Source organism: Stigmatopora nigra, chromosome 2, assembly GCF_051989575.1.
Source record: "Stigmatopora nigra isolate UIUO_SnigA chromosome 2, RoL_Snig_1.1, whole genome shotgun sequence".
In the NCBI taxonomy this organism is placed as follows: domain Eukaryota; kingdom Metazoa; phylum Chordata; class Actinopteri; order Syngnathiformes; family Syngnathidae; genus Stigmatopora; species Stigmatopora nigra.
In genome coordinates this window covers 2,577,712-2,599,482 of record NC_135509.1, presented here as the reverse complement: position 1 = coordinate 2,599,482, position 21,771 = coordinate 2,577,712, and the positions used below count along the sequence as shown (strand labels likewise).

The 21,771-nt window shown below is 43.9% G+C and overlaps 4 protein-coding genes and 1 long non-coding RNA gene across 6 annotated transcripts; 4 read left to right on the top strand and 1 right to left on the bottom strand.

Moving 5' to 3' along the window:
* Positions 1–178: 178 nt before the first annotated feature.
* Positions 179–3,706, bottom strand: armh4 (armadillo like helical domain containing 4). The gene is made up of 8 exons (XM_077739229.1): positions 3,376–3,706; positions 2,199–2,582; positions 1,882–2,091; positions 1,707–1,811; positions 1,517–1,651; positions 1,098–1,129; positions 887–1,036; positions 179–805 (listed from the first exon to the last, which is right to left on the bottom strand). Exons 2-8 carry the CDS (start codon positions 2,560–2,562, stop codon positions 725–727), a joined length of 1,077 nt encoding a protein of 358 aa, XP_077595355.1. The 5' UTR covers positions 2,563–2,582; positions 3,376–3,706; the 3' UTR covers positions 179–724.
* Positions 3,707–3,808: 102 nt separating this feature from the next.
* actr10 (actin related protein 10) lies at positions 3,809–6,858 on the top strand. Its single transcript, XM_077739218.1, has 12 exons — positions 3,809–4,093; positions 4,481–4,553; positions 4,633–4,715; positions 4,804–4,912; positions 5,008–5,115; positions 5,232–5,299; positions 5,495–5,610; positions 5,698–5,777; positions 5,877–5,950; positions 6,018–6,099; positions 6,206–6,407; positions 6,489–6,858. Exons 1-12 carry the CDS (start codon positions 4,017–4,019, stop codon positions 6,668–6,670), a joined length of 1,254 nt encoding a protein of 417 aa, XP_077595344.1. The 5' UTR covers positions 3,809–4,016; the 3' UTR covers positions 6,671–6,858.
* A 345-nt stretch (positions 6,859–7,203) lies between these two features.
* Positions 7,204–11,406, top strand: cipcb (CLOCK-interacting pacemaker b). 2 transcript variants are annotated; one of them, XM_077739262.1, is made up of 5 exons: positions 7,204–7,398; positions 7,490–7,738; positions 8,538–8,720; positions 8,796–8,938; positions 9,376–11,406. In XM_077739262.1, exons 3-5 carry the CDS (start codon positions 8,609–8,611, stop codon positions 10,018–10,020), a joined length of 900 nt encoding a protein of 299 aa, XP_077595388.1. In that variant the 5' UTR covers positions 7,204–7,398; positions 7,490–7,738; positions 8,538–8,608; the 3' UTR covers positions 10,021–11,406. The 2 variants fall into 2 exon arrangements, with proteins under 2 accessions (XP_077595388.1, XP_077595382.1); XM_077739256.1 differs by lacking the exon at positions 7,204–7,398 and having other exon boundaries at positions 7,405–7,738.
* Positions 11,407–11,472: 66 nt separating this feature from the next.
* Positions 11,473–16,772, top strand: znf410 (zinc finger protein 410). Its single transcript, XM_077710258.1, has 12 exons — positions 11,473–11,592; positions 11,803–11,895; positions 11,961–12,012; positions 12,683–12,815; positions 12,892–13,074; positions 13,144–13,350; positions 14,078–14,258; positions 14,630–14,811; positions 15,370–15,459; positions 15,588–15,707; positions 16,198–16,296; positions 16,394–16,772. Exons 3-12 carry the CDS (start codon positions 11,980–11,982, stop codon positions 16,489–16,491), a joined length of 1,326 nt encoding a protein of 441 aa, XP_077566384.1. The 5' UTR covers positions 11,473–11,592; positions 11,803–11,895; positions 11,961–11,979; the 3' UTR covers positions 16,492–16,772.
* A 4,070-nt stretch (positions 16,773–20,842) lies between these two features.
* Positions 20,843–21,379, top strand: LOC144190295 (uncharacterized). Its single transcript, XR_013324978.1, has 2 exons — positions 20,843–21,162; positions 21,252–21,379. It is a non-coding gene; the product is annotated as an uncharacterized LOC144190295 (long non-coding RNA).
* The last annotated feature ends 392 nt before the right edge of the window (positions 21,380–21,771 follow it).

The window sequence follows — 21,771 nt, the reverse complement described above, 5'->3', positions numbered from 1 at the left end:
AACACCAAAGTTAAAACGCTCCCTTTTTAAACCTTAAAACGGTATTATTGCATTAACGGCTGCAATTGAACAATAAACACGACAAAAACAATTTGCCGACAAAAATAGCTCCCGGCTTAATTCTTGCTGCTTTTGATGGCTATAGACGTCCACTCCAATTTGGCTGGGATGAGGAGGGAAGAGACGTCCATTGCCGTCAATGGCTTTGAGACACGATCAAAATATAGCAATTTTGTATTTACTCTTAGACATTTACAAACAAAACACTACATTTGCATAATGTATCACCGATAGTCTTTCAATGACGGGCTTCAGCCATATTCCTTTTTAAAGTCATATTTTACAAACAAATCTGTTTTACAACAACAAACAGACAGCAAAAATCCAACATTTCCCATTTTGTTCCCCTTTTGGAAAATTTAACTTAAAAATAAATAATTTCCCCCCTTTTTTTGCTTTAGATAACATTTAAATAAAAGAAATAGAATGGAAAAATAGAAACTTTTAAAAATGATGAAATACAATTACACTATTCCTATTTCCCCCCAGATTCAAGTAAAAGTAATTTCCCTAAAGTACAAAAAGAACTTTTCCGATTGGGGATTTTGACTTTGCAACTAAAATGTTTTTTTTCCCCCTCATCTTTTAGTTGTCGATTCATCGACGTATGGTGGCGGCCCTCGTCAGCAAATCAGTTGGCCATCCCTACTTCATTGGGTTTGGATCAGAACTCGTCCTCAGAGCTGTCCGCTAGCAACATAGCTTGATCCTGCCGTCCGAGACCGGGGTGGGATTCGCTGGTTTGCTATGTCAAGAATGGGTTCAAATTCCCCCTTAGTGCCGGTAAAAAAAAAGTTAGCATTCCACGTAGAAAATGCGTACTCACCTCCACAGGTTGAACCTTCCTTCGTTGGCGTTTGAAGCTGTTCCTCCGCCTCCGTCGGATCCTTCCGACGCCGTAGAGGGTGCCGACGAGTATCAGGGCGCCCACCATGCCGACGGCTACCGGGGCTAGCATCCCTGACACGTAGCCCGCCTGCGTTGGGAGGAAAGTAGTGAGGGGGTGTAGAAGCCAAGGACGGCGAGGTTAGTCTTACCTTTTCGCGTATTAATGCTACCCATCTTTGCACTGTAAGGAAGACATTTTAACATTAACTCTTGAATGCTTGTTCGTTAGCATCAATGGGATGTAATGAGTCAAATACGAATAGCTAGCTGGGGCAGGCTCCAGCACCCCCGCAAAAAAAAAGTTTTGGGTTCATTCCCCAAAATAGGCACTCGTTCTCTTTTTAAAAGTATGGAAGTGGATTGCAGCTACCGAAGGAACAAAATGTTTGTCAAATACCAAAATGAGTCACTTGCGCAAAAGAAGGTCAAAGGTCAACTTTAGCAGTTTTGTCTTGATCTTACGTAAACAACAAAGTTTTGCGCTCTAGCTTGAAATATAGTGGCTAGGCATGCCAACGGTGGCAGAACATTTGAATAATCTAGAAAAGCTCCATAGTAGGTGTCTTACTCAGGCCCTGGTTGCCTCGCACCCACACGGGAGGTGGCGGGGGTATAAGGCTGTAAGGGGCCTGCGTCCGGGGCGACTTGCTTGGGTTCTCCTCATCCTCCGCCGATTCATCCAAAGTCTCCTCTCTGTCTGCGTCTGAGAATCGAAACGTTATTTTGCCATTCAACAATTGAACGCATCATTGGCTTACCGTAGCGCTCGCTTTGGAAAAAACACAAGGGGCCTGTCCGCACATCTGGCTCGGCCGTCGCTCGCAAAATTTCAGCCGTTTCCCAAGTGGGCGATGGCGCGCCATCTTAACGTCAGAAAATACGGGTCGCTTTGAAAGGTCCACGTGGGAGAGGCGTAGGTTAGCAAAAACGCACTTGATCTGATGGGTGGGTCTCTGGCGGTGGGCGGGGTGGTCCGGCGAGGCTCATCTGTCTCTGTGGCGACCGCTCGCTCCGGCACGTATGTCTTGGTGGCGAGCGGTTGCTGCGACGGGGACGCGGCGGCTTCTTCCAGGGGCTCAAAAATGAGAGGCAGCGACTCGGACGACATGGTGCCCTCCGTGGGTTGGTCCCGAGATGGCGGCGCTGTATCCAATCAAAGGAGTTTCTTCATTATAGGTTGGCTATATGTTTCATTATCTAATGATCTAACACATTGACTGCCATTACTGGTGCGCTATGTCCACACTGACCTCCACTGGGTGTGAGGGTTTCCGTCCACAGGCCATCCGCACCATCTTCTTTCGGCAGGATGTCCGGTAAGAAGGGCTCCGCTGGCGTGGGGATGGCGGGACCTCCGCTTTCGCTTTCCCACGCCGGCGCCGAGCTCCCAGCACCAGTCGACCCACCTGGATTGGGAGACCCTCTCCCGTCTCCTAATGTCACGTCTCTCGCCATCCTTTCTAGAAGGGCCTCGTTTTCACTTGGCGCCGTCGTCCTCCGGGGTCTCCATCCGAGCGGCCCCGGGGGCTTATGAACGTCCCGGACTGCATTTCCACACACGCACAGACAAACTGCGGCAAGGAGGAGGCGACAGAGGGCGTCTGACGGCAACATCTTGGGTCTTCTCTCAGGGTCTGCAAATCCAGAAGTTGAGTGAGGTTCAGTTGTATTTCCCTTTTTAGAACAACATATTTCATCTCAATTTAATTAGTTGTAGTAAAAAAGGATTGAAGTGCAATGTTTTTGTACGAATTAGGTTTTTATTGTTTTTTTCTCTCACAGGTGTCTTTATTTAACTCATTGTTTGCCATTCACAGCACTACACGTCGAATCTAGACATCTGCCTCCAAGTCAAAATGGACTGGACATCTAGCCTTTGAAAGATTTGGATGTATCATCATTCAAGGCATGCAACGAGGTAAGTAAGGGGGGAAAAGTATTACTTGAGGATGTAATATATCATTTATCATTATAAAAGAATATGACTAATCATGAAAAAAGATAAAGGCTCATTTAAATAGCCCAAAACTGGCAGCATTTTGTATCAAAACCCTTTAAAAGGGAAATGAAGACACCTGAAAATAGGAGCGCCCTGTTTGAAAAGATGACTACCCTAAAAATTTATTTTAGAAAAAAAATTGAATTCATCTCCAGATCTGCTGCGCCATGGTTACCAAATCCGAGCTGAGTCACAGTAATCGTCGCCAAGCACAAATGTTGGAACGACAATATCCCAAAATTGGAATATATCCCTTGTCCTTGCAAAAAATGTGGAATAAACAACTTCACGCTGCGTTATGTTGGCATCCCAATCGCATTACACGCTTTCAATAGACGCTCATGCCAATTTTGGGCTATCTGGTGCATATCGATGTGAACTGAGAAAAAAATCATATACACGCACCCAATAAAATGGAGTATGCTTACCTTGCAGGGCGCATGATGGACCACAGAGGATGCAAAAATTGGAATTCTTGTGCTGAAGGACGGATGGATGGATCAAAAGAAAAAAGGGAGGTTCGTTCCTTGTTGTTGTTTTTGTCAGCGTTCGATCTCCTCAAGTGCGTCTACCAGTGACGCCCCAAATGATGGAAACTGTCATTTAAACCAAGCAAAATTAATCTCAATCAAAATTTAAAGACCGCAATGAACTCATTTTTGCGTTTCCGCTGCGTTGTATAATCGATTTGAATTGTCACGCGTTTTCATTTTTTGGAATTTCTGCGCATCCTTCTCATTTCTACTCCCGTCCACAGGAGGGCGGTAATGTACCTGTATATGTAACTGCGTTTCGTTCAAATTAACCCATACATTCTGATATGTAATCCCAAATAGCATTTTTTTAGTTAAAGGGTGAATGAAAACACGAATTTACTCCATAATGTTAAAAGATAGCACGTAAATATTTAAAAAAACAAATATATATTAATCGTCGGGCGCCTGAGAGTGGCGTCATCGCGCCTGCATCCCCAGCCCAGCCCTAACCAGAAGTCTTATTTGTCTTCCTCTAGCAATAACAAAAGGTTGACACAAACCACCGCAACCGTATTAAAATTGAATAACTTAAAATGCCATTATTTGATGGTCTGGGCAGTGGAGCTGAAAAGACCGCCATCGTCATCGACCTAGGAGCGGCGTATACAAAGTGAGTATACATACATACTTAGCTGTCGGCTAACTGACACTGCTAACTTCAGATTTTTTGTCGTTTAAACTAGTTTCGTTATATTCCATTCGTCAATGTATTCTAAATGGCAAAATCTTTATAATCGCTTAAGACTTTTTTGTTAGCTAAATGCACTCCAGATCACCGCTTCTCATGTAATTACTGCCTTCTTAATCTGATATAAAATTAAGCATCATTTTTAGTCCAGCAGCATTGACTTAAATAAAGCATGTCGTCCTTGCCGCAGGCAAATCACATGAAGTAGTTGATGGATAAAGACCATTTTTGTCTTCTGTCTCACCCATTTGACTGGAGAACATTTCCCCCTCCCGTGACCTAATTTTTGTGTCGGGCCCTTTCTTCCAGATGCGGCTTTGCAGGGGAAACGGGGCCCAGGTTCATCATTCCGAGCGAGATACGCAAGCCGGGACAGCAGCAGGTAGCGAAAATGACACTTTTGGAAACCATAAGCAATACTCTTCCAGCAGTCGCTGACGTTTGTTTTGATTTTTCTGTAGGCCACCAAAGTGGTTCAGTACAACATCAACACAGACGAGCTCTATGTCATTCTCAAAGAGTTTATCCACACCCTATACTTCAGGTGAGCCCACGAGCAAGCAAACTCCAGGCAAAAGTTTTCCAAATGAACTTTCCTATTGTTTTTTTCCCCGCACGTTTTTGACGTTCAGACATCTCCTGGTGAACCCTCGCGACAGAAGAGTGGTCATCATCGAGTCCATCCTCTGCCCGTCTCACTTTAGGGAGACGCTCACCAAGGTTTTCTTCAAACAGTTTGAGGTAAAGAGTTCTTGGAACAACTCTACAACTTCACCTTTCTGACAGCCGTCCTCCTGAACGTCTACCGTCCCCTATTTTTTTACTCTGGGTGACAGGTACCCTCCATTCTTTTCGCACCGAGTCACCTGATGGCCATCATGACGTTGGGTATCAACTCGGCTCTTGTCATGGACTGCGGCCACACAGAAACCTTGGTGCTGCCTGTATCCTTTTGTTACATTCTAATGAGAACTTGGGTGTTTTTTGTAGTTGTTGTTTTTTATTTTTATTTTTTTTTATTTGTATTTATGTTTTGCTATCTCCTTAACCTGCTCACCAGGTCTATGAGTGCACTTTGATTCTGCCAGCCTGGGAGGCTTTGCCTTTGGGTGGGAAAGCCATTCACAAGTGAGACGCTTTGAAATTTGGGCTAAATAGGGATTTTAGCTATTTGCCAATCCATTGGCAATAAGCGTTAATTCTAACTTCAAATGTAAATAAGACCAGTTGAAACCACAACAATCAGCCAGAAAAATCAAATGTATTTATTTTTAAATCAGCTCTGCTTTACACCTGAAATTCACATAATGCCTCTAAATACAGAGAACTAGATGGACTCCTTGTAGAACAGTGCAGCGTGGACACCGACACCACCACCGGACAGAGCGTGCCCGCCGTCATCGGCGTCATCCCGGAGGAGATCGTGGAGGACATTAAAGGTGAGTGGGAAGCCCCGCCCACCCCGATTCCCATCTTGGAAAATGTGCGTTCCTAACGTGACGACCGTGGTGATTGCGTTCCTCCAGTGAGAACTTGCTTCGTCAGCGACCTGCAGAGAGGCCTCAAACTACAGGCGGCCAAGTTCAACATGGACGGTTTGGCCGAGGTGAGCGAGCTAACCTTGACGACTGGAAGCGATCGAGAAAATAAATGGACCTCTTCCAATGAGAAGAGTTCACATTTGTGTGTTTGTGTGTGATTTTAGCGTCCGGCTCCTCCACCAGACGTCGACTATCCTCTGGACGGCCAGAAAATCCTGCACATAAAAGGATCCATCAGGTGAAAAATGGGAACTTCTTTTGCCTCGTCCGAGTGGGAAACGTGACTCTGTTTACTTTCTTGTTAGGGACTCCCTCATGGAGATCATGTTTGAGCAGGACAATGAAGAAAAGAGCGTCGCCTCGCTCATCCTCGACGCCCTGGTGAAGGTATGCGACACACTATTGGATCGAACACGGACCGTGCGAAAACAGACGGCCATTTTGGGGTTTTTCGAGCTTGCGCCATGGCCCAAAAGTCTTGTTTGTCCCGCAGTGCCCCATCGACACCCGCAAAGTGCTGTCCGAAAATCTGGTTGTCATCGGCGGCACGGCCATGCTGCCGGGTTTCCTCCACCGCCTGCTGGCCGAAATCCGCCTGCTGGCGGAGAAGCCCAAGTACAGCCACGTGCTGGCCAGCAAGAGCTTCCGTGTGCACTCGCCGCCCGCCAAGCCCAACTGCACCGCTTGGCTCGGAGGTAGGAAAGGCTCCGCTTGCTTTGGGGCAGATTTTCACTGTGGCTCTCTAAACATTCCCCCCCCCCCCCCCCCCCCCACAGGCGCCATTTTCGGGGCGCTGCAGGACATCCTCGGGAGCAGGTCGGTGTCCCGCGACTACTACAACCAGGTGGGTCGTATACCCGACTGGTGTTGCCTGAGCACGCCACCGCCCGAGTCGCTGTACGAAGCTGGGAAGACGCCACCGACGCTAATGAAGAGAGCTTTCTCCACAGAGAAGTAGATGCCACATGAACTTTAGTTTTTTTTCCTTAATTCCTTGGTTGCCCCAAAGACGACACACGCCCTACCCATCGGAAATGTCCCTTTTAGCGTCTTCAACTAAATTGTACTCCCTGTATTTGTGCTGTGAGCCCCCAAATACAGAGTCATTACAACACAAACAAACCAAGTCTTTCTTACTCACTGACGTTTTGAATAACCGGTTGCCAGATTGACATTTTTTGCTGAAAGTACCAACAAATCCCAATCTTTTTGTGAATCCTGCGCAGTTAGAAAAATGTGTAAATGTAATGTATTTCAAGCAAAAGAGTCGTGTCAAGTGGACACTGCACGTTGTGCCGAATTTATTGCGACGATTATGTTCGTTGATTAGTAAATCATTAGCTTCTAATTTTCGTTTTAGGAGGGCGAGTGCCGACCTTATTTTGCCCTTGGTCTCCGGCAGCTTTGTTTTAAGACGCCACTCGGGTCAGCCGCAGGGCTCTTATGTAATAGGCCACACAATATTACCGACTAGACGCGTCAGTGGATTTCCCGATGGTACGTACGTTCAGGAGATGTTTGTGTTCGAGTACACGCCCACCGCACACGATGTACTCAAATGTCTCATCACATTGGGAAGAAGTCACGTTTTTTTACAGCTGCTGGCCGAGCCGGCCAATCACTAGCCCGAAGTGAGACGACGTCAGACAGCACGCGACGATTCAACGCCCCCCAGTGCCAAATACGGTAAAGCGTCTGAAACTTGCTTCTCAGTTAACTCGACGTCTTCTCCTCCTTTTGAACGACTAAGTTGCAGAAAACGTTGACATTTGTGAAGGTGTTGTCCAATTGGAGGCCGGCCGAGTGATAGTTTCGGGGCCAAAGTCGACGGTTGGAGCCACCGTGCGCCGCATGTGACATGTGACTGGCCGGCGGAGGAGGGGCGACCGTGTCTCGTGTACTGTACCGTGGAACGCCGAAGACTGGCCAGTAGCCACAGACGGAAAAGCATCCGCCCGTCGTCCGCCCACCAGCTTCTCATCGCCGTCCTTTTCCAGCTCAAAACATTCGTTTTACTCGTCCAAAAGTAAGCCATTTTCTCTCTTTTGTTATAACTGCGTATTTATTTGTTTGTTTTCAACTGCGTAGCCCGAGCGTCAACTTAACTTAGCGGGTTGCTAACAAATAGCTTCGAGTTGCATGCGACGTATTTTTTGGCCACGATGCACTTGATAAACTTCAAATAACTCACGCGTTCCCTAAAAAGCGGCTGAATAGCAAGATACGTGTTCAAATAATGCCATAAAATCCACGACCACTAGTTTATCTCGTATAGTGCTAATGTAGCACGCGAGCCGTTTTGAAAATGTTGCGTTCAATGTGCTTTGTTGTTTGTTAGTGGTGGTAGTGGATAAAACGATAGCCAACCAGTCATTACCATAGTATATTACGACGTTGGATGTTTGTGACCGCCATTGTCAAGCATTGAGTTAAATATGTCAATGTTGTGAGCAATATATTTCGTGAGTAACGCATTAATTTCCACTTTGCTTCGAGAGGAGTTAGTGTGACTGAAGTGCTCATTTTGTAGCACTGAAGCTGTCTATAAATGTGGCGTTCAATGTCGTTTGGTGGTGGTGGTAATAATGATAGGCCAACTCGCAATTGAAATAGAAGATTGTGCATTTTCGGACGTGTAAGTGGACTTTTTTGGCCATCAGCGGCATGTAATGAGTAAAAACACGTTTATGTTGTGCCCAAAAAGGCAACTGTTAACATTGTATTTTAACAAAACGGCCTATCTAAAAGACGATGTTATTGCTCAAAGTTTTGGCCTGGCCGGCCGCGACGTGAGTCTCCCTCATCTTTTGTGTGTGGTTTTCCAGATCCGCCTTCCGGCACGCTGATGTAGCTGCTCGCGGGCTCTCTTGTCCGTAGTGACGGGAAAAGTCAGAAGATGAGCGCCAAGCGGAAAGTGGAAAGCGAGTCGCGGGCCGCCGCCAGGCCCCGCCTCTCCAAGTCTCACGGCGGCTCTCGAGTCGACTCGGAGAGAGACTCTGGATTCTCAGGTTGGTCTTAGCACAGCTTTTTCGTTCCATCCATCCATTCATCCTTCCTCACGTGCCTTTCTACTTGGCGGCTAGATGCCAGCTCGGAGCACACGGGGACCACGGACAACACAGACTCCGAGGACTCGTCGCGACCGGGAAGCCGGCTATCTGTGGTTGGGGGGTCCTACTCTGGCGTGTCTCCCATGATCATCGTGAACAACGTGGTACTCAAGCAGGTAGGGACAAGCACCTCTTCGCGTCGGGGGCAGCCTGCTAGTGTCCCCCGCCTCCGACATGGGGGCAGCCTGCTAGTTTCACTCCGCCTCCGGCGGGGGCCACATACTAGTACTCCATACTAGTGACTTACTTGTGCCCCCCGCCTCCGGCGGGGGGCAACGTACTGGTTTCTCCGGCGGCTCCGGCGGGGGGCAACGTACTGGTTTCTCCGGCGGGAGGGCAACGTACTGGTTTCTCCGGCGGGAGGGCAACGTACTGGTTTCTCCGGCGGGAGGGCAACGTACTGGTTTCTCCGGCGGGAGGGCAACGTACTGGTTTCTCCGGCGGCTCCGGCGGGGGGCAACCAACTGGTTTCTCTGGCGGGGAAAATGATAGGATATTTGTAGTCAATTACATTGAGGCTTAATTTCACTTGGTGTCACTCACGTGTTTGCAGCCCAGAGACGGGGGTCCGCCAGCCGTGAAACCCTGGAGCTTCAACCCCGGCATGGATATGGTCCGGCAGCCTCAGGTGGTCTTCCTTCAGCCCGTGGTCTCCCGCAAAGCCTCCAAGGAAACGTCCCGCCACCGGCGCCTCAAGAAGTACCTCCCCATCCTCAAGTCCTACCCCAAGATAGCGCCATATCCCGGCAATGCTTCTTCTTCCTCGGGGAGGGGAAGCGCCTCTTCTTCGTCTTCCGCTTCGGCGACGGCGCCTCCGCGGGAGTCGGACCGGGGCGAGGTGCAGGTCGCTGTTCTCCCCGCGGGCCGAGACGAGGCGGCACCGTCGCCCCCCGAGGACGACGGCGACAGCAGGCGCAAGCGATTCTGCAACACATACAACATCCTGAGTAAATCGGGGCTCCTGGACATTACGCTGCGCACCAAGGAGTTGCTGCGGCAGAACCGCCGCACCCAGACGGAGCTCGACCGCCTCCGCGAACATACCCGTCTCTTCGTGCAGGCGCTGCGCAGCGGGGACGCGGCTCTCTGCCACAAGCTGCTCGCCGGGCTTCAGGAGGAAGATGACGATGCCAAAAGGGCTCTGCCCGCCGCCTCCAAGGACGACTGGATCTCGGGAGGCCGATCCCAGCCAGACTGACGTGACCTGAAAGGCATTGCTAAGTCCCGCTAGCAATTTGGCCTACATTTTAGGGTACTGACACACGAGCCCAGCCCCCTCGACGGACATCTTTTTGTCGGCCCGGTGAGCACTGAGCACTTGTTACGCATGCGTCGGAGGCGGGGGACACTAGTAGGCTGCCCCCTGTGCTGAGGTAACTAATGCGACCGACCACATGGGATGCTCCAAAGTCTTACATTTGATCAACTGGATTAAGGGTCTTAACGCTTGATAGTACATAAAAAATGAAACGTCCTGCAATCTTTTAAATGTTAAGTTTCGAATTCAATCTAGCCCGCCTGCAAAAGTCATATGCATCAACTTAAATAAAGTTCCTATAAAATGCGTGAAAAATTACTGTTTTTCCTAAACTTTTCATTTATAAAAATGTAACTTTGTCTTACCTTTTTTTTCCTCCTTTCCTTTCACTGCCAGCCCCTCCAAGTCTAAATGGACTGGATGTCTTGCATTGTCAACGGCAGCTACCGTTTGCCCTAAATGGGATGAAAAAAACAACAACAATCAAGTCACATTAAATTATTTTCCTCAACGCCAACCACTAAGCTAATTAATTGGCAGTCACGTGTTGAGAATCGAGCAATTGAACACTTTAGCGGATATTTTTTTCTTCTATTGGCTAAACTGTGTCCAGGCAGACTCGGATAACCAAAACGGCCGTCCAGTTATTGTGAGCTTACCTCAAGTGTCTTTTTGCGTTGATCTCGGCTTCCCGGTGCGGCGCTTTTGGCCTCTGCCGCCATTGATTTGAAAATGTCTAAAAATGTTGGGGGTGGCTTCGTTAGATTTGCAAAGCGTTTAAAAGCACAACACAAAATCCCTTAGGCAGCTAATCCTTGTCAAAGCCACTATACTTTCTACCCACTGTGTTAATTATTTAAAACATACTTGAAATGAGGGATTGTGTTCTTTTTTTTTTTCCTGGCGCAAGTGAGGATGTCTTCTTATGTGTTGCGATTTAACTGCTCTGGCACCCAAATGGATCTCGATGGCTTTTCGACTGCATTAAGCCGCTTGTGACTGTCTGTTGTCCCATTTTAGTTTTGGGCTTCTCTAATGATCTCCTGGCGTTTGTTCGGGTTTGCTTAAATAAACTGAAAAACTTCCAATGTTACTTACTCTGTGATCTGTTAGTGACGACTTGACTCTTGTTGACAGGAAACCAAAATTGATTATTTGAAGCAACTTTGTCCAAGTTGCCCAATGGCCGAGGTCACAACATCTGCAAATAAAGACAATATTATTCATTTTTTTTTCAAAGGGATTGCATAAAAATAGTGTCAAAGACAACGTAAATATGACTGATTTTCTATTGTCAAAATAAATGTCAACAAAAACTAACAGCAACATTGCCTCGTATCTGTATTTGGACTCTAGATGGCGTCGCGTGGATAAGAACGATGAGTGAGTGAAAGCAAATGCATGTTATTTGGTCCGCCTGAGATCCCGTAAAGCGGTGTAGCTGACCCGGGCTGCTACTTAGCATCACCAGTTTAGCATTGTTCAAAGGGAAGAACGTCTCCCGGCACTACGGTAAGACGTCTTTTTTTGTTGCTTTTGTCCTGCAGCTTAACTCCGCTCTTTTCATACTTTATACGTCTGTAAGCTAGCAGGTCAGCTGGCTTCTGCTACGAGCATTTTCAGCTCGCGGCTGACAACTGCAGCTACAAAAAACAATCTCATTGCAATCATTAATGACAATTTTCAGTGTTGATCTTAATTGACTTGCACATGTATTCCTAGTTTTGCAGTTAACGCGGATGACATGCTCCCTGACTTCACGATGAGTACAAACTTGTTATGACCGACACTGAAGCTCCAGTTTAACTTCTTAAGGTAAGTTTATCTTTTTCATAATACATATTATCGGGTAAATAAAAAAATGTCAATTGATCACTTAGGTGACAACCAGGGACACTCATGCTTTCCGATGAGCTCGATTCCAAACCAGAGGTAAGAATGACATCTTAAGTCATTGACAGTGACAGATGTGTCATCCATTCTGACTGGATCTGAATGTTTAAAATGAATGGTGCATATAGTCTCCCTTTAGATCAGTGCTTCTCAATTATTTTCTGTTAGGCCCCCCCTTAGCAAGAAGAAAACTACCCCCCCCCCCCACTTCCCACCGTGACTATAAATAAAATCATTTTATAAAATTGTTATAAGTACAACATTTTATCCTTATTAACATTAAAGAAAAGGAAAAAAAGAAAGAAATATAGTCAAATTTACAAAGAATAACTTTATTAAATCTTGTTTTAAGTCTGCAACAGAAAAGATTTTAAGTGCATCAATGCCTGAAATAAAAAATAAATGAGAGCGCCACTGCTAGCTTCTGTAGTGGATGCGAAAATACACTTTATACTAGTGCGGCCAAATAAAATCCTGTTCCCCAGGGTTACACGCCCCCCCCCCCCCCCCCCCCCAGGTATCGCACCACGCCCCCCCCCCCCCCCCCAGGGGGGCGCGACCCACTATTTGAGAAGCACTGCTTTAGATGAAGGCAACCGTGCATATCAAGTGAAATTGATCTTACCTTTTGCGAATTCCGGAGTCGTGACCATCAATGGGGCTGATGGCAAAGTAGTAGTTGGTGTGTCATTTGTTTTCCTGTGGCTAGCTGCTGGTGCAGTTTGTCCAGAACGCCTCCATCCCGCTGGCGCAGGGTCTGGAGGAGCCGGAGAGCAAAAACCCCTGCCTGCCACTGCTGACCCCGGTCGGCAGCTCGCTGTGTGGACACCTGCACCTCACAGGTCACATTCTACTTCCCTCACTTTCTTGTAAAATATCAATGGATGTTTTTTCTTACTTTTTTGGGGGGGCATTCAGATGGCACGCTGAGTCCACCGCCGGAAAGTTCGTCATCACTGTCACAGCTCGGAGGGGTGACGGAGCGGAGCCCGTCGGCGATGCGGCAGACGCGCCCCGGGGCTTCGCCCAGCCCTCCGCCGGTTCTCCACGACCTGCAGCAGTCGGACGGCACCTCCTACGTCCTGCTCAACCTGGCAAAAGGTGGGTGGCGACATTGCACAATCTCAGTTAGGGCTGCTTATATAAGTCAGCAACTCGTGACCACGGCAGGCATCACAGCCTCTTCCGAGTCCCTCATCTTCGCCGCGGATGGAACTGGCGAGGACGAAGACGCGTCGACGGCGGACTACGGCCTGGAGGGGAGCGCCCCTTGGTACCTGCGGGTCCAGGAGCTGGCCCACGACAGCCTGATCGCAGCCACGCGAGCGCAGTTGGCGCGCGACGCCAAAGCTAATCAGGATGCCAGAGCGGCCAACGGTAACTTCTTTCTTCCTCTCCAATTTGTTTCCATCTGCAACATAACACTGGGTTAAAAAGTACGTAGCGGAGGCCTGGACCTGGACGATAAATATTTACAAGGGACGGTGGAGGTCATCTTTGAAGTCCCCGTGAGGTTAGGGAAGTGCTGCCCCCCCTGGCCAAACAGAGTTTACGGCACTCCTTGGCAAACATTTGCCCAAGTGCTTTCGCGGACCACTACCACGTGTACTTTTAAATGCCACTGGAATTAAGTTTTATTCATCTTATGAAATCCAATAGGTGAAGTGTTGAGTCGGGCTGAGTGATTTTGGAAAGGAATCTAATAGCGACTTTTCCAGCTGATCCGGCTATTTTAATTCAAAGTATGTAAAGAGTGTCGGATTTACAAGCATGTCAATGCCATATCAAATACTAACCCAACAATGTGAGGGACTTGTTTGAAATTGGTCAAATTTAATTCATCAGTTAATCTGATGGAGTATTTAATTATTTTTTTATACATTTAGATTACATTCATATACTCATTTAATTGTCATTTTGTTGTATAAATAATGTTGCGCGCATTTACTATACTGCAATGGGACATTAAAAATATTCATATAAATTATTTACTACTTTTATTTTTTGATTTTTTTAAATGAATTTCATTTTAATTAATTAGTATTTTTCACTGTTAGTAGCACTATAAGTTGACTTTAACATGATGGGCTTGTTTGTTGCCTAGGTGACCACACGCACGACGAACGACACACAATGGCGGCGGCACCTGTCACGTCGATGTCCTCGCCGCCGCGGAGTGGGCGTCCCCTGACCGCCAGGCAGCAGATCCTCCGCTGCTCATTCGACGGCTGCTGTAGGACCTTCACGTGGCCGGCTCATCTCAAGTACCACCTGAAAACACACAGGTGACAAAAAAATCATTTCAAAGTCTTTCTTCATGTTAGCTCATACTTTTCTATCACCATTAAGTCTAGAAGTCTTCCTCTTAGGGACGCAAAATCACACAAAAATAAAAATTTCCGCCTAATTATACTGGCTTTTAACGACGACGGTTGGGCTTTGGCGCCCCGAGCGTCGTAATAAACAAACAATAAACAAAAGCCGTGTTTTGTAAATTGTCCAATACGCGTTTCAGCGCCCCCCGCGTGCCAATAAAAGGCCTCCTGCCAACGCTAATAGAACAATTTAGCTCCATATTGATCTGGGGCTTTTATGGGACGCGTGCCGCCATTCCAAAAAGTGAGTGTCTATCCCTCTGGTTTGTCTGTGGCTCCAGGAACGACCGCATGTTCCGTTGCGTGGCGGAGGGCTGCGGCAAGAGCTTCTACGTGCTCCAGCGCCTCCAGGTTCACATGAGGACGCACAACGGCGACAAACCCTTCGTCTGCAAGGAGAGCGACTGTGGAAAGAAGTTCACCACGGCCGGAAACCTCAAGAACCACAGACGCGTGCACACCGGTGAGTTGAGATCGAGCACCGGGGCCAAAGTGACTGGTCGCCGCCGCTCATATTTTATTCAACGCGGGTTATTTAACGGCACGTTCCGCTCGGCTTCCTCCCGCCGGCGCCTGATTAACAGAGTGGACGCGTGGAACTTTTAATGGGATGGTAACTAGCCCTTAAAATATGGCCTTTATAGAAGGATTATTTTGTTCTGCGCAACATTGACTTTTACGGACAAGCAGTTTTTCCTTTTAATGAAGTGTCCGTTGCATCTAAAAGCAGGATTAGGAATGTGATATTAGAGAAGTGCTACTTAAGAAAACGCACTGCGGGATCAAAAAATACTATTTAACGGCAATACATTCTTTTCCGCAAACAAGTTAGCATTAGCAAGGATGCAGACATAGTGTAAAAATCTCTTGAAAAGTCTAAAGTAGCGTCCGTTTAATGTCTATCAGAGTAAATGTTGTATCCTAATTTAGCAACTTGAATTGTATTTGTTTTCTCCTTTTCAATAGCAACATATGTGTGGATTTGTGCTCATGCGTGTGTGCATGTGTTCATGTGATTTAGGTGAAAAGCCTTTTGTGTGTGAAGCAGATGGTTGTGGGCGCTCCTTTGCCGAGTACTCCAGTCTGAGAAAACACATGCTCGTACATTCTGGTCAGTCAACCAGTGGCGCCTACGCCTTTCCGACGCTTTGTGTTTTAGAACCCTGACTAAAAATTCAAACTCCCTATTTTTTTAATGTGTTTTCCATGTGTGTGTGTGTGTGTGTGTGCACCTTGTAGGTGAGAAGCCTCACCATTGCGGGATCTGCGGGAAGACCTTCTCTCAATCCGGAAGCAGGAACGTCCATATCAGGAGGCGCCACGGGGAGGAAGGCCTGGCCGCCGAAAGCAGGGAAACAGGTCTGTATAACACAAACAAAAACACATTTATCTGGACTACTTACGTCCCATCCATTTGGATTTCCTCTTCAAAAAACCTGAATATTTCTTACAAAGAGCAATGTGGCTGGGATTTCCTATTTGGAGATGGAATCACGCTTTCTCAGGCGTCACAGCAAATGAGCTCTTCTGGCGCTCATTTATTTATCAGCACAAAAGCGTCACACGGGATTGCCAGGCGGGAGGACGGGCTGAGGAAATGAGCGCTTAAATTCCGCCGTGTGTGCGCGCTAATTGAAAAAGATGTGCTTGAATTGGGATTTATTCTACAGCGGCTGTGTGGGTTGAAACAATGATCGCAGACGGCTACAAGATGGAATTACAACAGATAACTAAATGTGGGAAGCAATTACATGAATCAAGTCTCCGGGGCCATGTAGATCGTTTCATTTTTGAAGCATTAAAGGAAACTATATGTCTACATTTTGCTTAATAACAAATGTTTGAATAGGGGAGGCGTTGACACGCAGCAGCCTTTTAGAGGCCGATAGCGAGAGTGCGACCAGCCTGGATGCCGTCAACCTCCATCACGCCATGCTCCGATCACAAGGTACGTTTTGGACCATGTATTTTTCAAATTGCCAAATTTGTGATCATTTTTTACAGTGTTGAAACTTACGTCTTTTTCTTACTGTCCTCCCATCTAGGTTCCGAAGACCCCGTAACCGGTCTGTCTCCTCCTCACCAACTGGTCACCATGACGACAGAAGGCGCCACTTACGGAGACGTGGTGGCGCTGCTGTAAAAATCAACGCCGTGGAGATTTGTACATATTTGACGGGGACGATTGTTTTAAGGGAGGTGAGTCAAAAAGGGGCCCAAAGAAAATACCAGGCCAGTTTTATAGAAAGATAACATTTATGTCATTACCTCTGCAAACATGTTTGTATGACATGCAAAGAGTGGTGAAAACTTGCCTCCACGTTCTTGACTTTCTTGCTCAGCTACCAACACAAACAGATAACCAAATAACTCCAATGCCTTTTTGTATTTATTCAGATAATTAAAAAATATCTTTTCCCTGAATTTTTAAATTGTTTGGACTCAAGTATTTTCTTGGTAAGAAGACTTGTATTCACTGCTTTTTGGAAAGCTAAAAGAATAATAATCTGAATACACTTTTTGTAGTAGTATAACTTAAATTATATAAGTTATTTTTTAATTATAATAATAATAAATAATAATAATAATCTCAAATGCATAAAATGTAAGTATGTATACTCAATTATTCTTGTATTATTATTATTATTATTATTATTATTATTATTATTATTATTATTATTATTATTATTATTATTATTATTATTATTATTATTATTATTATTATTATTATTATTATTATTATTATTATTATTATTCAAGACTAGGCTTAAAATGCATTTCAATATTTTTAAACTGTTTTCTAAATTTAAGCAATATGACTCAAAATGCTATGAACTAGTTTGACAAATACAATTCCTCCCTAAAGTATTCTCTTAAACTTAGGAATAGTTTTTTTTACTACTTAGTAAATCGTCAGTGAGGAGACATAGAGCTTATATACGTCAAGTCCAAACATAGGAAAGGACTGACTTTAAAAATTCCATTCCTCGCTTCTTTGCAGACTAAAAAACAAAAAAAATTATTAATTATGCATAATAATATTCCTTGTGATATCAACTGACCTTCCTTGGCCTTCCTCCTAAAGTCTCGGACCTCCAGCTGTCCTCCATCGACATCGTCTGCAAAAAGTAAGTACTCAAAAAAACGCCCAAAAAAATGTACAAAATGTTTACATACCGATTAGCGTAGAAAAGTGTCTTTTGTGCTCCAAGATGATGGTGATGATGAAAAACCCCATTGACCGTCTTTAAAACGTCTTCATGACATGCCTTGTATCCCAAAGCACCTGAACACACCACAAACTGATTGATTTTGGTTGTCATGGTGATTTTTTTTGTCTTTCTTTCCATCCCAAGAGCAAGTTTCTCCTCCAAAAGCCCACACGTCTCGGAACTTTCCGGGTAGACAAGGACTTTTGAAATCTGGGAGAGGATCAGTGTGTCATTGGTGAGTTTTTTTCCACTGCTCGAAATGAAATTTTGAAAATAAACCAGCAGTACCGCGGCGGCGTAACGTGGAGAGACGTGTGGCCATCAGTCCGTTGCCAAGGTAACTGCAAGAACAGGCAATCCAGTATTAAAAAAAACAGGCCTCCATGACTCACCCAGAAGAGATTTCATTGACATTTTCATGGCACGATGTCCATGTTTGTTTTTCCAAAAATTAGTCCGTGACATTTCGACGCATCAATATATTGTCACGAGAAGATAATTTAATTGTAGTATGATTGATTTTTTTTATTTTTATTTTTTTACCTGTGCACCTATGCACACTTAATATACATGCACTTGCCCCCCCCCCCCCCAAAAAAAAAAAAAAACTTAATATACATTGTACCTTTTTTTAAAGAAACAAACTACTATGCCTGGTTATATTTTTTAAAGTCTTACTTTACATGTTTATTTTTTCTAAGCCTTACTATATTTGGTCATGTGGTAATATACTATGTCCTTTTTAAGCATCACTATACTATGTGGGTTTTTTTTTAAGAAAAATGCTTGCAAATATTTTCCCACTATTATTCAGGTAAAGAAAGTAGACAAAACAACAAGTACTAAAGATGAATATTGAAGAGTGGTGGCCCAGTGGGTAAGTCATCAGTCTCCTTTCTCTTTGGTCCCTGGTTCAATTCCTAGTGTTTGTAATGTTTTTTTCACTAAGTCATCAGGTAAATGAAAAAGGTAAAACTACAAGTACTACTGCTTTCTCTCATAGGGTGGTGGCACAGTGGGTAAGTCATCAGATTGCCAATTCTTTGTTCCCTGGTTCAATTCCCAGGTCAGGCAAAGATTTTCCCACAATTGTTCAGGTAAATGTCGTTTTTAAGCCTTACTATACTAAGTCATTTTTAAGCCTTACTATACTATGTCATTTTTTTTAGAGAAAAAGCCTTACTATACTATGTCGTTTTTAAGCCTTACTATACTATGTTTTTTTAGAGAAAAAGCCTTACTATACTATGTCGTTTTTAAGCCTTACTATACTATGTCGTTTTTTTTAGAGAAAAAGCCTTACTATACTATGTAGTTTTTTTAGAGAAAAAGCCTTACTATACTATGTAGTTTTTTTCAGAGAAAAAGCCTTACTATACTATGTCGTTTTTTAGAGAAAAAGCCTTACTATACTATGTCGTTTTTTTAAGGGAAAAAGCCTTACTATACTATGTCGTTTTTTCCGAGAAAAAGCCATACTATACTATGTCGTTTTTGGTGATAAAAAGCCTTAGTATACTATGTCGTTTTTTCAGAGAAAAAGCCTTACTATACTATGTCGTTTTTTCAGAGAAAAAGCCATACTATACTAAGTCGTTTTTTCAGAGAAAAAGCCACACTATACTATGTCGTTTTTTCAGAGAAAAAGCCTTACTATACTATGTCATTTTTTCAGAGAAAAAGCCTTACTATACTATGTCGTTTTTTTTCAGAGAAAAAGCCTTACTATACTATGTAACCCTAACCACCACCAGAGAACTTGTTTTTCTTTCCTGCATAGGAAAAAAATGATTTTTTTGATCCTGATAAAGCTTTGTATATCAGGAAGTTTTATATGTAAGTATTTTTGATTGGTATTTTTATTGATATATAGGAGAATTCTATAGATTAGCAGCAAGATCCTCACTTTACTGTATGAGCGTGGTAATTGCAAAATTACGCCACGCCACAGGAGGGCAGTAGTTGTTGGCTGCAACAAAAAAGAACAGCTGTTGTGCGTAGGCCAACCAGCTGTTTAAATTTGGCACATGCGCGGTACCTCATTCTTTCAGGAAGCCATTTCTCTTCCGGCTGTCAAGACACTTGCATCCGAACGAGGTAAGTTTTCTTGCGTTTTACGGTCATAATTGCGTTTTATCACGCCATCGTGAGATTTATTAGGAATCGATTGAGCCCAAAACGCCGGTTAATCTGATACTTTAATGCCAGCTTCAACAAACCGTCGACAATTGAAGTTTGAGATCCTTTTCCTCTCCAAATGTGTGCCGCATCTGAACAGCTATTTTAGCATTAGTGACACGACGACACTTTTCATTTGGCTTTAATCGTATTGTCCGTTTTCTGTCCATTATTCCGCCGTGTAGAAATACTTTTAATCTAATCAAACAAAGTCGCGATGTCAACGTAAGTATAGTTAGTTTGATGGGTAGATGACATCCAGTGGCACGACTTGTGTTGTATGTAAACAGATTTCTCACTTAACATTATTGATGCAAAATAGTTGTCAACTTTCTTATAACTGTTATCGCTACTGTGTATATTTAATCGCCTTATCTGTACTAAACGCCTCAATTTTTAATTGTTCTGATTTCACTCTAAACATTATTGATGCAAAAATAGTTATGTCTACTTTCTTCTAACTGTTATTGCTACTGTGTATATTTAATCGCCTTGTCTGAAAAAGGGAAAAGTAAAGCACAGCACGGCGCACTAACTTATTTTCATTTATTAGCTTGATCGTATATTACTAAGTTTTTTTGTCAGATGTATCAACATTAGTATAGATTGATGGGTAGATGCTCTCTCCTAAATTTCATCCAGTGGTACAACTAATGTTGTATGTAAAGATAGATTTCAGCACAAATTCTAAACACCCATTTCCAATTTGTAATTGTTCTGATTTCACACTAAAAATGTATTGATAAAAAAATAGTTTTCAACTTTCTCCTAACCCAGTGCTTCTCAAATAGTGGGGCGCGCCCCCCTGGGGGGGAACAGGATTTTATTTGGCCGTACTAGTATAAAGTGTAATTTCGCATCCACTACAGTAGCTGGCCGCGGCGCTCATTTATTTTATATTTTAGGCATTGATGCACTTAAAATCTTTTCTGTTGCAGACTTAAAACAAGATTTAATAGTTATTCTTTGTTTGTTTGACTATTTCTTTCTTTTTTCCCTTTTCTTTAATGTTAATAAGGATAAAATGTTGTACTTATAACAATTTTATAAAATGATTTTATTTATAGTCACGGTGGGAAGTGGGGGGGGGCGCAAATAGTTTTTCCCCTTACTAGGAGGGGCCTAACAGAAAATAATTGAGAAGCACTGTCCTAACCGTTAACACTACTGTGTATATTTAATCGCCTTGTCTGAGAAAGGGAAAAGAATAGCACGTAGCACTCACTAACTTATTTTCATTCATTATCTTGATTGTATATTATTAAGTTTGTTGTAAGATTTCTCCATCTTGCAATAATAGTTTTGCAACTCCCAACTAGTTTGCTTAAATCAAGTTTTCTCTTTTTAGCATCCGGATGCAGCTCTTCCAGAGTGTCCTGAACACGTCCTTGAGGTTAAAGGAGAGGAGATTGGGCCAGATCAAGGTAAAATTAATTTAAAAAAAAACATTAAGCCTTTTTGGTGAATCTTGATTCTCTATATTAAGTTTTGTTTTCTTCTTTGTACACATCAGGTCCATGTCACTTGTGACTTATCTGCACTTCAGAGATGACTGGCAGGCTTCTCAAAGGTTAACGTATTTGTTTATTGCAAAGTATCCAAGTCTTCATCCAAACTAAATAAAAGCTTTAAATATTATAATCTTGTGGAACTCCATGATGTGATATCTGATTTTTATGGTGAGGTTTCACTGAACATCAGTTGGTGTTGTGACCTCTTCTATAGGTAAAGTCCACAAGGATCTTATTAAAGATTAGAAACTTCATCTAAGTAGATATTTCTTAAGGCAATTTCCAAACTACAAGACTAGTGTTTATTCTTTCTTCCAAGTGTTTACTCCCCTTGGTTTTTAAAAAAAAAAAAAAATCTTAAATATAGTATTTCTCCAGCTTTTTAAAAAAAATATTCTAAGTGTTAACTGCTCCAACTTTCTTTTAAGATATGGTTTGTTTCTTGCTCTATTAAAAAAAAGTTAAATACCCCTTGGTTTTAAAAAAATATATTTCTCCAGCTTTTAAAAAAAAAAAATTCTA

What these genes read in the sequence shown, in the direction of transcription:
- armh4 (XM_077739229.1), bottom strand. Translation starts at nt 2,562, where the DNA reads ATGTTGCCGTCAGACGCCCTCTGTCGCCTCCTCCTTGCCGCAGTTTGT. An exon ending in AACCCTCACACCCAGTGGAG is followed by an intron (nt 2,092 to 2,198) that starts GTCAGTGTGGAC and finishes GATTGGATACAG; the next exon opens with CGCCGCCATCTCGGGACCAA. An exon ending in GCGAGGCAACCAGGGCCTGA is followed by an intron (nt 1,130 to 1,516) that starts GTAAGACACCTA and finishes TCTTCCTTACAG; the next exon opens with TGCAAAGATGGGTAGCATTA.
- actr10 (XM_077739218.1), top strand. Translation starts at nt 4,017, where the DNA reads ATGCCATTATTTGATGGTCTGGGCAGTGGAGCTGAAAAGACCGCCATC. An exon ending in GCAAGCCGGGACAGCAGCAG is followed by an intron (nt 4,554 to 4,632) that starts GTAGCGAAAATG and finishes ATTTTTCTGTAG; the next exon opens with GCCACCAAAGTGGTTCAGTA. An exon ending in GATCGTGGAGGACATTAAAG is followed by an intron (nt 5,611 to 5,697) that starts GTGAGTGGGAAG and finishes GCGTTCCTCCAG; the next exon opens with TGAGAACTTGCTTCGTCAGC.
- cipcb (XM_077739262.1), top strand. Translation starts at nt 8,609, where the DNA reads ATGAGCGCCAAGCGGAAAGTGGAAAGCGAGTCGCGGGCCGCCGCCAGG. An exon ending in GAGAGACTCTGGATTCTCAG is followed by an intron (nt 8,721 to 8,795) that starts GTTGGTCTTAGC and finishes CTTGGCGGCTAG; the next exon opens with ATGCCAGCTCGGAGCACACG. An exon ending in ACAACGTGGTACTCAAGCAG is followed by an intron (nt 8,939 to 9,375) that starts GTAGGGACAAGC and finishes ACGTGTTTGCAG; the next exon opens with CCCAGAGACGGGGGTCCGCC.
- znf410 (XM_077710258.1), top strand. Translation starts at nt 11,980, where the DNA reads ATGCTTTCCGATGAGCTCGATTCCAAACCAGAG. An exon ending in CCTGCTCAACCTGGCAAAAG is followed by an intron (nt 13,075 to 13,143) that starts GTGGGTGGCGAC and finishes TGACCACGGCAG; the next exon opens with GCATCACAGCCTCTTCCGAG. An exon ending in TACCACCTGAAAACACACAG is followed by an intron (nt 14,259 to 14,629) that starts GTGACAAAAAAA and finishes CTGTGGCTCCAG; the next exon opens with GAACGACCGCATGTTCCGTT.